Genomic DNA, 15,152 nt, shown 5'->3' on the forward strand with positions numbered 1-15,152 from the left:
TTTGTCTGCACCTCCTCATCAGGGCCTCCGAACCAGGCTTCAGGCCTGTGTGCATCCCTGCCCATCTATGTGCAGAGGGCCCTTGTTCAGTTTCAAGTCACTAGAACCATTAGCACTGACTTCTGTTAGTCCGGCAACTACCAGGTGAGAAATGACTGGGTGCTGGGCACCATTTCTGTAAGCAGTGACTTATCAAGAAGCAGAACCTGCTCCTCAGGGTCTTATCTTTGAACCCTCACATTGGCACTTATGCTGTGGGGCTTTGGGGAAGTTACTCAATCTCTCTGAGCAGCAGTGGCCTCATCTGTCAAATGGTGATGTGGGCTGTTGCCCTGTGGCATATGAAGGTTTAAAACGTGACTCTGGGCCTGTTCTATGCTCCCCATACCTCCTGCCATAGAGGGAGGAGATGGGCAGCCTTGGCCATGAGTAAGACTCTGCTCAGGCATGGGTGCTGGGTGCCCTGTGGTTTAACACCCTGTGTGAGTGACCTTGAGAAGCAGAGCCTGCTGCTGCTGTGTGTTTGGCCTCTCTGCTCTTCTCTCTGCTGTGTGGCTCTTGGAATTAGGAACCTTGTACCAAGACCCTGTTTCTGTCTACACTGCAGGGCCCCTGCTACTCTGGATTCCTGTGGGACACAGCAGCCAGTGTGGAACTGAGGGACATCCCCAGGCAGGAGAACTCACCCAGCAACGGTCATGGGAAGGATGTGGGTCCGAGCCCATTCCTCGCGAGATTCAAGGTACTTGGTTCTGCCATTTCAGAAATTCAGTCCCTTCCAAAGGGCAAGTCTTTTTGACACTGGGACCCAGAGAAGTCACATCTCACTTGATTTGTTTTCTCTTAGAAGAGGATCAGTGCCCTTCTGGAGGCTCCCCCAGTAGGGGACCTTGTACAGGACAGGAGTGAAGGGATTTTTGAGGGACTCTTAACCCCAGAAAAATCTAGCTATGACAAGAAGGAAGACAGTCACCTGGGAGGAATGGTACACCTTTGTTGTCTCAGCAGAAGGATGGCTTGAGCCCAGGAGTTCAAGACCATCCTAGGCAGTATAACAAAACTCCTCACAAATAGGTAGATAGATCAGTAGACAGACAGCAGACAGACGGATGGATGGACGGACAGACAGAAGAGAAGGAAAAAAGTGGAAAACTAATTCATATGGCTGTTCCCAAACACGATGTACAGCAGAATCACCTTTCTTAAGATCAGGCATTCCCAAGCTTTGCCCTTCTGGGATAGGGCCCAGGCCATTTTCAGAAGTGTGTGCAGTGGTTCTACCTGCCTGGTACTAGTTAGTGTGTGCAGTGGTCCTACCTGCCTGGTACTGGTTAGTGTGTACAGCGGTCCTACCTGCCTGGTACTAGTTAGTGTGTGCAGTGGTTCTACCTGCCTGATACTAGTTAGTGTGTGCAGCCGTCCTACCTGGCTGGTACTGGTTAGTGTGTACAGCGGTCCTACCTGCCTGGTACTAGTTAGTGTGTGCAGCGGTCCTACCTGCCTGATACTAGTTAGTGTGTGCAGCGGTCCTACCTGGCTGGTACTGGTTAGTGTGTACAGCGGTCCTACCTGCCTGGTACTAGTTAGTGTGGGCAGTGGTGCTACCTGCCTGGTACTAGTTAGTGTGTGCAGTGGTCCTACCTGCCTGGTACTAGTTAGTGTGTGCAGTGGTCCTACCTGCCTGGTACTAGTTAGTGTGTGTAGCCGTCCTACCTGGCTGGTACTAGTTAGTGTGTGCAGCGGTCCTACCTGCCTGATACTAGTTAGTGTGTGCAGCGGTCCTACCTGCCTGGTACTAGTTAGTGTGTGCAGTGGTCCTACCTGCCTGGTACTAGTTAGTGTGTGCAGTGGTCCTACCTGCCTGGTACTAGTTAGTGTGTGCAGTGGTCCTACCTGCCTGGTACTAGTTAGTGTGTACAGCGGTCCTACCTGCCTGGTACTAGTTAGTGTGTGCAGTGGTTCTACCTGCCTGGTACTAGTTAGTGTGGGCATCAGTCCTACCTGCCTGGTACTGGTTAGTGTGGGCAGTGGTGCTACCTGCCTGGTACTAGTTAGTGTGTGCAGTGGTTCTACCTGCCTGATACTAGTTAGTGTGTGCAGCCATCCTACCTGGCTGGTACTGGTTAGTGTGTACAGCGGTCCTACCTGCCTGGTACTAGTTAGTGTGTGCAGCGGTCCTACCTGCCTGATACTAGTTAGTGTGTGCAGCCGTCCTACCTGGCTGGTACTGGTTAGTGTGTACAGCGGTCCTACCTGCCTGGTACTAGTTAGTGTGTGCAGTGGTTCTACCTGCCTGGTACTAGTTAGTGTGGGCATCAGTCCTACCTGCCTGGTACTGGTTAGTGTGGGCAGTGGTGCTACCTGCCTGGTACTAGTTAGTGTGTGCAGTGGTGCTACCTGCCTGGTACTAGTTAGTGTGGGCAGCAGTCCTACCTGCCTGGTACTGGTTAGTGTGGGCAGTGGTGCTACCTGCCTGGTACTAGTTAGTGTGTGCAGTGGTGCTGTTCTAAGGAGCCCCACCTTTTCAGCTGCCCCCAGGTCTCATTGTTTAGATGACAGAAAGAAGGGGCCCATTGAGAGCTTAGAAGGAGTTCTGGGCTTACAGACCCCTGTCACTGGCATCTCCACTTATATCCTTGCCCAAGAAGGAGCCCTGTCGGCCATGTCTGGGAACAGCTAGGCAGGTGGATCTGAGTGCCATCCTGCTGTGGCCTGCATGACTCTTGGGAGAGTTCTGAATAGCAACATGCTCTGATGCTGGACAACACACGGGAGGAAGCCAGAGGTCACTACAGAGGCAATGAACCTCATCACTACTTAACTGTGAATTCCAAGTCAGACAGCTTGATCCTTTGCTAGAGCCCAGGAAGCCCGTTCTCTACTAGGCGTTGAGAGTCTTTCTTTCCCTTGCTCCCCAGCAACTCTAAGCTCAGCATCATTTAGCTCTAGCAGGGAGCCCATGTGTCACCTCTCACATTTGTAGCTGCAGAGGTTATGGGATTGGTGTATGCTCACACGCAGATGTGTCTGTTGTGGTACTCAATGGCTCTTTCCATCTCTCTTCCTGCTGTATTGACGAGGTTCTGTCTGCACACATGGTACCTGTGGTTCTGATACATGAGTTGGCCAGGACTGTCTTTAAACCTAACACCGCACTTAAGTGCTATTTGTTCTGACCCTGGTTTACTGAATCAGCAGCCACAACCAGCTCATGTAGCTAAAAGGCAAGCTGGTATATATTTTTTGGTACTATTATTATTTTTTGAGAAAGAATCTCCCTGTGTGGCCTGCATAGTGGCCTCCCAATTCTACCCCCTCAGCTTCCCAAGTGCTGGTATACAGAGTGAGCTACCATGCCTAGCACCTCACAAAAACAACTTGTAAAACACTGCTTTAAGTTAACATGAAAAGGCAAACTATTTTTATTTTTTAATTAATTGATTTATTTTTTAACTTTATTTCATGTACATTGGGCTTTTGCCTGTATGTATGTCTGTGTGAAGGTGTCCGATCTCCTGGAACTGGAGTTACAGACAATTGTGAGCTGCCATGTGGGTCCTCTGAATTGAATTTGGGTCCTCTGGAAGAGCAGTCAGTACTCCAAACCCCTCAGCCATTTCTTCAGCCTCAGTAAATTATTTTTAAAAGGCTAATAAAAAATATACTAACTGTGACATCAGGAGTGATGGCTTCAAGTCATGTGAAGCAGTCACCCAGCCCAGCCCTTGCCTTCTTGTTCTTCAAATCCTGAATCAAGAAAGACCAATGGTGTGGGACACAGAGAGCGTATCCTTCCAGGCCAAGTCTTAAGGTGTTTCTCTGACAGTGGCAATAGCGGTTGTAGAGCTGTAAGTCCTGGGTGTGATGATGGTGAACGGGGGCGCATCTACAAGACCAGCCCTCTACACTTCTTGGGGCCCCTACACTCATTCTTTCTCGGAAGTGTTTAGTGTTTGTTGCCATGGCAATTGCAGTGGCAGAATTGCTAAACCCAGAGCAGCTGAGCAATGTCGCGATCACCCAGAAGATAAACTGCCCTTATATGTACACACTTGAAGACCACAAGGGCCACCTTGGGGCCCAGTCTCTGGGTTTATCTTCTGCCCAGAATTGGTGAACATTGGTTTTCACAGAGGAAATCAGGTTAAAGTGGATGTTAGCACACAGTTGGTTCCAAAGGAACCAAGAGGACTGGGTGGGGGAACTTCAGGCTAGTCTTGTGGATAACAGCCTTGGATCTGTAACATTTAGATGCTAGAGACACCTCCTTCTTGCATACGATTGCTCAAAAGGTTTACAAAAAATCAGAACAATTCTAGATTTGCGAAGGTTTTTAGATCTGAAGGAATAGAGGTAGGAGGCTGGAAGGGTGTTAGTGCTGGGCTTTAGAGTACAGGAATTTAAAATAAAATACCTCGGGTTGCCTCCTCTGCGTGTGAGCTAGCTTTGCTTCTGTTTATCATTGTCAACTGTGTGTGCGTGAGCTATTTGTGAATCAGGTGTAAAAGATAAAAGAAACATGAGTAAGCTTTTTCCTTTTGCTGTGTTTCCTGCTATCTAGGTGGGAAATAACGACCTGACCCTGGTTAACCTTCAGCTGACAGCCCTGGGCCTCCCAGGAGCTGAGAATTGGAGCAAGAATCAAGGCGATGGCCACCGGTTGTTGGACTTTGCACTAACTCTACAGGAAGCTCTGAAAGGTAGTTGTTCTCCTCTGTGACTGGGCAACACTTCAGGGCAGGCAGTGGTGCCTCTTTCCAGACATCTCTCTGGCCTCTTAGCCCAGACACTTGCCAGCAGTCATGGACTCAGGGGCAAACACACTCCCTGCTCTCGTGGAGCCTGACTGACCTTTCTACGTAAGCCACCTTTGTGTTGAGGGCCTCTCTAGCGGGTGTCAAATTGTCAGCAATGTGGTCTATCAGCCTCTTGGATGAAGAGAACTGGAGGAGCAAATGTAAGTGGTAATATTCCTCCCCTGTGACAACACATTCTGGTCTACTCCTCTGGGGGTACCACCTGCAGATCTGCGCAAGCGCTTGTGAAAGAGGAACAGGAGGCAGGGAGGTGAAAGAATCGCATCTGGAGACCTTGAGATGCCTCCCGTATTCTTGAGTCTTGACTGCTCCCCTAGCTTCCGAGACTTCTTGTCATCACCTTGTCCCATCACAGTGGGAGACTCGGTAAATATTTAGCTACAGACATGTTTCTGTCCAGTTATAACCTGCATTTTAAAACAGACATAAAACTTGCCATTATGATGGTTGGTAAGTGTGCAGTTCAGTGGCTTTCAGTACATTCACACCATTGTGCATCTGTCACCACCTCCCATCTCCAGAACACGGTCATTTTCCTTCAGAAACTGGACCCACTGAATCCTGATCATGCTATCTTTTCGTGTGTGCGAACTTGACAACGTGCTTCATATAAGGACATGATATTTTGTTCCCTTTGTCTGGTTTTTCTCGCTTAGCTTATATTTTCCAGATTAGTGTGTTGTATTGTGTAGTAGGCGTTCCATCCTTTTGTGGCTAAATAATATTCTGTTGTCCATGTGTGCCATGTTTTATTGTTTATGCACACATCTGTTGGTAGACTCTTCATTGCTTCCGCTTTTGTTTACTATTAATATGAAGGTACAGTTGTATGTTTTAAGTCAGGACCTGCTCTGATTATATTCTACTTAGATAATGACTCTTGGGGCTGAAAAACAGTTGAACGAACAGTTGAACGACAGTTCAAACTGAGACACCCTATCCAACAAGTAGTTGTGTGGGAAACTCTTCACTCACAGCTACTCTCTCACCCATTCCAAGGATGGATTGAGACTGTGCATATCGTCAGACATTTCTATTCGTCTCTATCTCAGAGATACAAGAAAAAAAGATGCTCCTTCATAATTTTTCCGATTTGCCCCCTGGCTCCAGGGAAAACTCAGGACTATGTCAGGAAATTTCAGGCAGGCTCCACATTGCCAAGGGACTGCTGACTGACCCACAGCGTGACTCAGCTCTGACACATCCAGGTAGGGACAGTGACTCATACCCCCCACGTCCCTGCTTGTCACTAATACCCAGTTAAATGTTAACTGGTGACCCAGCAAATTCAGGAAGTCCTCCAGCCCGCAGCAAAGGAAAATCGATGAGCTCGGGGTTCTGTTCAAAGGGAGATAAAGCCTTGCAAACTCCAGGCCTTTCTGCCTTTGTCTAGAATGTGAATCCCACTTGGCACCAGGAATCCTATGCTTGTCCTTTCCCAGAACTAGCTTTCAAGGTAAGAGGCCTTGAGGTCAGGGTCTCCTAGAGTGTGTCTGTTCATGGCATCTGGTAGGAGTGCACCTCAGCCGAGAGCCATTTCACTCATTGTTACTGGCCCTTTCTAAATCAGGATTCTCTGGGGAAATTGGCCCAGCACTTTCTCCCCTCCTAGGGACTCGGAACAGTGACTAGGGAAGCCCACGCAGGCATGCAACTAAGAGGAGAATTTGGGCTTCTGTGGCTGCATGTTCTCAGAGGCAAAGCTGCTGCCTTGTCACCTCTGACACACATTTAGCTGGAAGAACAAGTTGTGAGAAATATGGATGCGCCCATTCAAAAGGAGCCTTTGTGTTCATGTGCGAAACTACACAGAACTGGCTGCTTGACCCCGACACCAGCCTCCCTCCCGCTCGCTGAGTTGCATTTTCCCACCAATACTCAGGTCTGCACCCCACCGAAAGCGTTCTTCATTTATATGGAATTGTGTGCCTCAGTCTCCCAGAACGCTGGGTTTCCCTACCCAGTCATATGGTAGCTTTTGCCTTTATTCAGCCCTGGACCTCTTCCTCCCTCCTCTTTGTGAAAAACTCTAGGTTTGAGGGCCACCTCCATGACTTTGGGGAAATTATTCAGTTTCCAGAGTCTGAGCTTTCTACCTGCAAAGAGGAGAAGGTGGCCTCGCCTGTCTCATGGGAACTGCGGCACTTAAATGACTTGCTGTCCAAGGAGTGGTCAGTGAGGGCTTGGTAACCCTGGTCACCAAGGGCTCATTGACCCTGGTCATGTATGGATTGTGGTCAGCAATACTCTCAAGTTGGAGAAACAGACACTGATTTCCCCCAAAGAGCCCAGGCTCACCCAGATTTGTACTGTGCATGCGATCTACACGTGAGGAAGTGGAGTAGCAGGAGAGACTTGTATGGAGTCCTGCTGGAGGAGGGCGTCATTTGCAGCGCACAGGTGCCCCCTGCTGGCCTTTTGTATCATTTCACTTTAGATGTCTTTCCCTTCAGCTATTATTAATACGGCATACTCATACCAAAGAGAAGGAATTTGCTGAAGGGCTTGGGTATGCTATTTTGTTTATGAATTGCTTTCTCTAAAGTGCCTGTCACAGAGCACATCAGAAACCTCGACCCCCCTACAGTGAACTCCCCACAAGGGTCAGCCCTGTCCCTGGGAATCTGGCAGAGCCTGGCTGGTGGCCATTGTTCTTTCTGAATTCCTATGAACATTATGTGGGAAAAACTTCATAATCTTTCCATTTCCTGCAGGCTGTGAGAGAAATATCTAAAATACTTCAAAGAGACATCCCTTCCACTCGGCCCCTGCCCTCTCTCTGTAGCCCTCCCTTATACACAAGGAAGTCATTTCTCTGCTGCTTCTCTCTGAGATGCTTGTTAGTGTGGCTCAGGGGAGCAGGAAGGAGGCTCGTGCTGCTTGAGAGATCCTGTGCCAGGCATTCATGGGAACTCGGGTCTTCCACATCCAACAGCAACCATCAGGAAATGCTGAGAGGGTGGCAATGCCCAGAGTCACCCAGCTGTTTTCTTCTAGGACAGGGACAGGAAGCAGTGTTCTCTGAAATGCTGCTCCGTAGAGTTGATCTGCATAGTCACTCTGCTAGCCAGTGTGGGAAGCCGAGACAGAGCAACGCATATCCAAGGCCTGCCTGGATTACAGGGTGATCAAGGCCATCTTGGGCAACTTTGTTATGACTTTGTCTCAAAGTACTAAGCAAGGAGAGGACTAGATAGACTCCTTGCCTGCAGCGTACTGTAGTCAATCTCCTGTATGTAAAACAGAAAGAAAGAGGAAATGAAACTGTGGTCCATGCTTATCATCCCAGTTGTGGATAATCATGAGTTCCAGTCCATTCTGAACTACACAGCAAGACCCTGCCGAGAGAGAGAGAGAGAGAGAGAGAGAGAGAGAGAGAGAGAGAGAGAGAGAGAGAGAGAGAGAAGGAGAAGGAGAAGAGAGAAGGGGAGAGGGAAAGGGGGGGGAATTAAAGCCAGAGATATAGGTGAACATTTGCTTGACATCATCGTCACTGTAGCAAGGTTTGAAATGCATCTCTGTGTGACTGAGGGTCACTATTCTTTAATGTTTGCAGAGTTTCTGCAATCAACTAGTGAGTCATTAGTACCAGAGGGGAGAAGAGTCTGCGCAGCACCAGCTCTTAGTTTCGAACACACCTTCAGGTCAGGGAGGTGGGGTTCCTTGGAGAAGTGGCTAACTATGGGGCTGGGCTAGAAGAGATACAGGCGATGCTGCAGCATTTTGGCAGGTCACAAAGAATGAATGCACGTGGACCAAAACCAACATGGGGAGAAAAAAATGAAAGCTCCTTGCTGGAAAAAAACAAATGGAATAACAAAATAAATAATCACAGTGCTGAATTATCACTCAGGGTTTAAAATAATTAACCAGGCATTCATGCTCATGTAAACAAATGCTTGGATGAATTAGTAAATTCTTGTGCAGATTTCTAAATAGTTTGTGTAGGTACCCCATCCTTGAGACCATAGAACACATCTTATTTTTCTGTGCGTAGAAAGAAGACCGACCAAATGCTTGAGTGATGATGCTTGCTGCTGATGGGAGTGCAGAGAGACGTTCTGCACTTTGCTGGGTTGACGTGGGAACAGCCTCTGGCAATGAGGCCGGCAGCATCTGGAATATGAACAGTGACCACACTTTTAACTGGTCCTCTGTACTAAGAACAGAAAGCAGGAACACATGCTTGGGTGAATTTCTCACATCGGCGTTACTCACAGCAGTAAATTTCGGGGGGAAATCTAAGAAATGGCCTAGAACAGGAGGATAGTAAACTGTGCGTCGCCTTGGGCAGTGGATGCCCTGAGTTGCTCACTGAGTGAGGGGGAGACACCCAGCCTTTCCCCTGTTCTTTCACTGTTCTGACCTGATCCCCAGGTAGAGAAAACATGCCTACCAATCAGAGAGTAGCTGCCACCTGCCTCTCTTGCGTGGAGGTCAGAATACATCTTACAGGAGTTGGTTCTGTCCTTCCACTATGTGACTTATGGACATTAAACTCAGGTCACGAGGCTTGACAGCAGGCAGCTTTAGCCCACATCTGGCTTCTTAAACCTTCATGCTGGAAGCATCCAGCTACTCCAGGATTTACCATGCACCCCCAGAAGCCAGACTGGTTCATTACGCCCAGCTCCCAAATACATTCCTCTCATCCTTATTGTCCTGACAGCTTCTATGCATCCTCTAAGACCAGAGCCTGCTATCACCTGCCAGAAGCCACCCTGGGTACCCTCCTTGTACCACTTGCCCTCAGTACCGGTTTCTGGTTTTGAACCTACACTCTGCTCCCGGGTCTTCTCCTCTGTCTCCCCATTAGACTCTGAGGTCCTAGAGAGCAGGTATTGTGTTTCCTTCATCCCTGACCCCCGCACAGGTAGGCTCTGAGGAGGTGCTCAGTCAAGGTTTGCTGAACTTTTGTTAGATATCTAAGCAAGGCCTTTTCCCCCTTTCCCACTGTAAGTGTAGGGCCTGGAGACTCAATGGGGTGTTCCCCTCATTTTCAAATTATCCTATGCTTAAAATCAGTGGGTACACAAAAAAATAACAGGAGAATAAGAACTAGATATGTGGCCCCAACCCTGAGTGGCCAAGCCAGGGAGTCCCTGTCCCCTCAAGTGGCCAGGGCCACTCTTAGATTTTGCTTCCTACCTGCTATTTACCTGTTGATTTTCTTTCTTCCATTCCCAGGGGAAAAGGATGTTGTTATTTTAGGGGATTTTGGCCAAGGGCCAGATAGCAGTGAGTACGATATCCTAAGGAGAGAAAAATTCCACCACCTGGTCCCGGCTCACACCTTCACCAACATCAGCACCAGGAATCCCCAAGGCTCCAAGTCGGTGGACAACATCTGGATCAGCAAAAGCTTAAAAAAAGTGTTCACAGGTAGGGGAAGTGTCCCCCGCATTCTGCCACCCCATGCTGCCTCTGTTCACTAGTGGGCTGTGGACCTATAAGCGTCTGAGGTGACCAATACTGTCTTCCCTCTTCCCCAGACACTTACAGGGTTATGGTAAAAGAAAGACTGTCATTGCTTGGTCAGAGACACATCCAAGAGGGAAGGGCAAGTGATAAGCAATAAATAATTTAAAGGTAACCATTAGTTCGTGTAAGCACTTTACAGGGAAACCCAGCTGTAGCCACCTCTGAAGGCCATCAGGGTCATGATTCAGAGATGAACTGATAACTTACTTAGACAATAAGTACACTTAGTCATTCAGTGAACACCGTCAACTATTCAAATGCTGTGCTGTGGAATGAGGTATACTACACTTTCAGGGGCGAGGAGACATGTGTGTGTCTGTCACTGTGACAAATATACCCAAGATAATCAGTGTATAAGGAAGGAAGGTTTACGGTGACTCATAGTCTCAAAGGCTTCCGTCCATGGTCACTGGGCACGGCTGCTTTTAGTCCTCTGGTGAGATCGCACATCGTGGTTGAGATTTGTGTGCACTAGTGGAAGGCCCCTGTGTCAGGAATCATGACTTCAAGCCATTCTTTCACCTGGCCTCTCCCCTCATCCCTTCTAAAGCAGCCAGAAAGGAAAGGGAAGAATCCAGGGAGGGGCTCGAGTTCAGTGGCTTAATTTTCCCCACCCCTCAACCTTCTGCCACCTCCCACTACTCCCATCGTCTGGGGACCAAGTCTACAACACGTGAGCTTTAGGGAACATTTAGGAACCAAATCAGAACACATAGTATGACGGCAGGATGGGAGAAGGGCTCAGAGCTCCACAAGGAACAGAGCATGGTGAATATGCTGCCGATCCTCAGACTGTGACCCCCAGAGCCGGGAGACAGCTGACATATGGAGGAACAGTAGGCTCTTCTGTGTGAGAGGGTGCTGCTGCAGATGGAAGGGGCCGTAGAGCCTTCAGAGGCTCAGAATGCCGAGCACCATCCCCTGACCTGCACACATGCGCGTGGGGTGTGTGGAGGCGTCTTGTACCTCAGCGAGGGACTTAAACAGGAAAAGACTCAGTTCCTGGGTTCAACGTGCACTACCACACAGTCGGGGCCCAGCTCCTTGGGATTTAGAATTTTCAGTGTGGATGACTGTGTGGCCCGCACTTTCTCCTCTCTGGACACCGGTCTCCTACTGGGCTCCAGTGGGCATTGGCTGTCTGATCTGAGGCAGGATGTAGTTTACAGAAGCGCTTTGGAGGCCAGGACCTACTGGGGTCCCTGGAGGACACTTGTAGGAGGTGTGCATATCAGGAAGAGTGAATCTGAACCATCCTTTCCTCTGCTCCCACCCCTACCTCAAGGTGTAAAGGCTGAGGTGTAGGGACATGTTCCTCCACTACAGCCGTCAGATATGGTACCCAGGCCCTTCAGATCTTCCATTAACCCTGACGTCACGTACCACAGAGAACTGCAACAGTGCCTTGTAATTGTTTTGTAATCGTTTGTTGTCTTCGTATATGATTCTAGCTCATGTATTTCTGTCTTTACTTCAAAGGCAGCATTACTTTCTCAGTAAGCACTCTAAGTCTCTTTTCCATCCTTTCTCTAGGAAGAAGTCCCTCTAGACCCTCTGAAGTGATTGTTTGCTTTGTGAAGCAAGTCTTCAGTTGGCCCCATCAAATACTCATTTGTCGTTAGCAGAGGAGTGCTTACTTAGTATATGGGAGGCCCTAGATTTAATCCCTAGCACTGGAAAAAATTAATTAAAAATAATAATTCAACTCAGTTTATAATAAAAAAAAAAAACGAGGGCATGATGTTGGGAGGGGGATGTATTTGGGGGATCAGTGGGGTTGGGGAGAGTGGGGTAGATATGAATAAGACACATTGTATATATGCATAGAAATGTTAAGAATAAGCTAAAATATTAACAAAAATAATGGTAAAAAAAAGTCACTTAGTTTTGTTGCCCATATTAGTGTCAGGTGTGAACAAGGAATAGGTCCTCCTGCACACTGTTTGACTAGACAAGGGACCTGGTTTCCGAGTGTGTTCAATGCCTATGCGAGAAAACTGCCATCTTCTATGTTGTATGAAGAGTAAGATAAAATTGTCCCTGGGCTTTTGTTTGTGCAGGCCAGCTTACCAAGGAAGGCCACCAGGGCACCTTGACTTACAGAGGAGCAGGCTGATCAGCCCTTGTCCTAATTCTTGGTCTCTTCTCTCTCTCCAGGTCACTGGGCTGTCGTGAGAGAGGGTCTCACAAACCCGTGGATTCCAGATAACTGGTCCTGGGGTGGAGTAGCTTCTGAGCACTGTCCTGTCCTCGCTGAGCTGTATATGGAGAAGGACTGGAGCAAGAAGGAAGTCCCCAGGAACGGCAATGGAGTCACCTTAGAGCGAAGTGAGGCCAACATCAAGCACGAGCGATGATGACATCACCGCTTTCACCCTCTGACTCAGGAGGGCAAAGGAAGGAGCTTGGCACACTACAGGGTGGGAAGATCTGGGGCCTTTGAGTCATCATTCTGAGGACCTTGGTCTGGTCCCTGGGCCATTGCCTACTTTGTGAACACTTTAGAACCTCTCCTGAGGGGAGCCTGTCAGGTGCTGGCTATTCCGGCACCACGGCGAAGCTGGCTGGAACGGCAACGTCTTGAGGCTGGGCAACTGAGTTCCGGCTTGGGGCGGGGTTGGCGCTGCCAGCTGCATTGCAGGGCGGCATGAAGACAGCAATGGAGGTGTAGTGCAGGCGGGGCAATGGCTCAGGCTGACAAGCAATGCCACAGCTCTCAGTTCTGCCTCGCCAGGATGCCATGTTCTGCCGACCAGGTCCAGGAAGCTTTTAACTGTGATGAAAGCACTTCTCAAAGATTTTTAGTTTTGTTTTGAAAAAAAAAAATAATAAACATTATTCTGACTGGCTGCAGTAAGTGTATGGGCTGGGTGCCTTGCTCTGTCACCTTAATCCGATCCTCCCTGTGGGCCATGGCCACCCACTCGCAAATGACTTTTTCTACCCTGTCCCTTTATGTCCCTACCTGAGACATGCCAATCATCCTCATTATCTCCTTCCTCCCAGCTTCTCCTTCATCTATACTTCAGATTTCCTGGGAGGGCCACTTAACTTTAGTGTAAGACAAGAATCCTATCAGAAACACCCATTTCCTCCCACTTTCCACCATGTTCTTAGTCAGAGCTTTTCCTCTGCTGATTCTGACCCAGACCTTTGTATCAGCAGATTCTGCACTACAGATCCAACCAACCACAGAGGAAAACATACCTTTAAACTGTGTCTGTGCTGAACAAATACGGTTCCTTGTCATCATTCCCTAAATGATACAGTGTAAACCGTTCTATAGGATTTGCATTGTTTTGGAGGTCTTCATATTGTTTGGATGGTTTAACGTGTGAGAAGATGTGGGAAGGCATTATGCAAATACTGTACCATTCTGTGGAAGGGACTTGAGTATCTTGGGACTTAGTGCTTGAGAAAGAAGAGTCTGGGAACCAACTCCCTATGAATATAAGGAATGATTGCCGACTGAGGGTGTGCAGGAGGCTAAACCTGAGTGCATCACCAGGGGAGGGACCTCTGTGGGAGGGGTTGAAGGGCAAGCAAGATAAGTGAACTTCTCTGAGGCCCCTTGTGAAGTATTTATCTAGTTATTTTTTATCAACAAAAACTCAGGAATGAGATATTGGGGTAAGAATCTGTATGATCAGAGGTGACAGAGAAGCAACCAATGACCTCTCTCTCTTGTTCCTTGATTCAAAGTGGCCAAGGCTCTCTCTAAGTCCTGCCCTACCACTTCCTGTGTCTCTCTTTCCTCAGTCCTTCAATGACTGATTTTGGTCAGCTAGTAGCTAGTTCTGCTCTCTGATTCAAAGCAAACTTCATCGTCATTCTCAGGAGCATCAGAAAGCCATCAGAATATCCCACCACACCCTTCTCTGAGCCTGAGCCAGGGTCTGTTTGCTTTAGGCACATCGTACAACAGTTACAGTGACTCCGGGGTTATATTGCCCATTTCACAGCTCCTGACAGTCACTCAACCAGTAAGTAAATAAATGGATTCAAACCCAGGATTCTCTGGATCTAAACCCACTCACAATGTCAACTCCACACTTAACATGTATGTAAAGTAATAAAAATAAAAACATAACTCTTAGTCTTACATTCTCTAGGTCATTCCCGTTTCCTGTGGACTAAGGGTGTATTATCTTTTCTACACCACGTGCAGCGTGACCCAAGACAGAACCTGTCCCTGTCCTCGAGCAGTTGTGTCGTCACCCCGTCTTGTCAGCTTTGTCTGGAGAGCTGTGAACAGTGCGTGCTCACCACCAAGAGACCCAAGTCTAGCTTGGTGAATGAGGGACTTGAATTTACTTGCAGGAGCATGGGGGACTTAGAAGCAGCTACACCACTGAAGAAGAGCCTCCTTTCCAGCCATCCTTAGCCTTTATCTTTGGGAGGAGGGGTGGAGCCCCCCATGAGGTTTTATGTGTTGCGCTGCCTTGTGTAGCTTGGGAACCCTCGCTAGGGAGTGCTCGTGTGTCCCATCTTGTGAGGGCCTTGCGTAAGCAATCATAGTGCTGTAATTTCAGAGTAGCTTTGGCCATGTCATGACAGTGTCCACCACAGGCTTGATGTGATAGGCGCTGGCCTGCAGCCACCTCATTGCTTTCTTCGCTTCTGACATCAGACCCCCAGGAGCGTGGCCCGCAGGCCATTGCTTTCATTCTACGCCCTCTTGGTTTTGGTTCTGATTTGAACTTTTTTGTTCTACTTTTTTAAAAATTAGTAACCTTCAATTTTAAGAGCTATTTTTGGGATATAGGAAAATTGACACAAAAGATAGTTTAATAACATCCTCGATTTCTTATTGACACGATTTACAACAGGGCAATTTGTTACAGTTGCTGTGCC

At 48.3% G+C, this 15,152-nt stretch overlaps 1 protein-coding gene across 2 annotated transcripts in view; it reads left to right on the forward strand.

Moving 5' to 3' along the window:
• Positions 1–13,151, forward strand: part of Eepd1 (endonuclease/exonuclease/phosphatase family domain containing 1) — a 104,387-nt gene extending 91,236 nt beyond the window's left edge. For both annotated transcript variants that reach the window (XM_057768475.1, XM_057768476.1), the window contains 4 exons: positions 608–742; positions 4,562–4,700; positions 10,005–10,199; positions 12,456–13,151. In XM_057768475.1, the coding sequence (XP_057624458.1) occupies positions 608–742; positions 4,562–4,700; positions 10,005–10,199; positions 12,456–12,655 (669 nt within the window). In that variant the 3' untranslated portion in view covers positions 12,656–13,151. The remainder of the gene's footprint in view (positions 1–607; positions 743–4,561; positions 4,701–10,004; positions 10,200–12,455) is intronic.
• Positions 13,152–15,152: the final 2,001 nt, after the last annotated feature.

Source organism: Chionomys nivalis, chromosome 4, assembly GCF_950005125.1.
Source record: "Chionomys nivalis chromosome 4, mChiNiv1.1, whole genome shotgun sequence".
NCBI lineage: Eukaryota > Metazoa > Chordata > Mammalia > Rodentia > Cricetidae > Chionomys > Chionomys nivalis.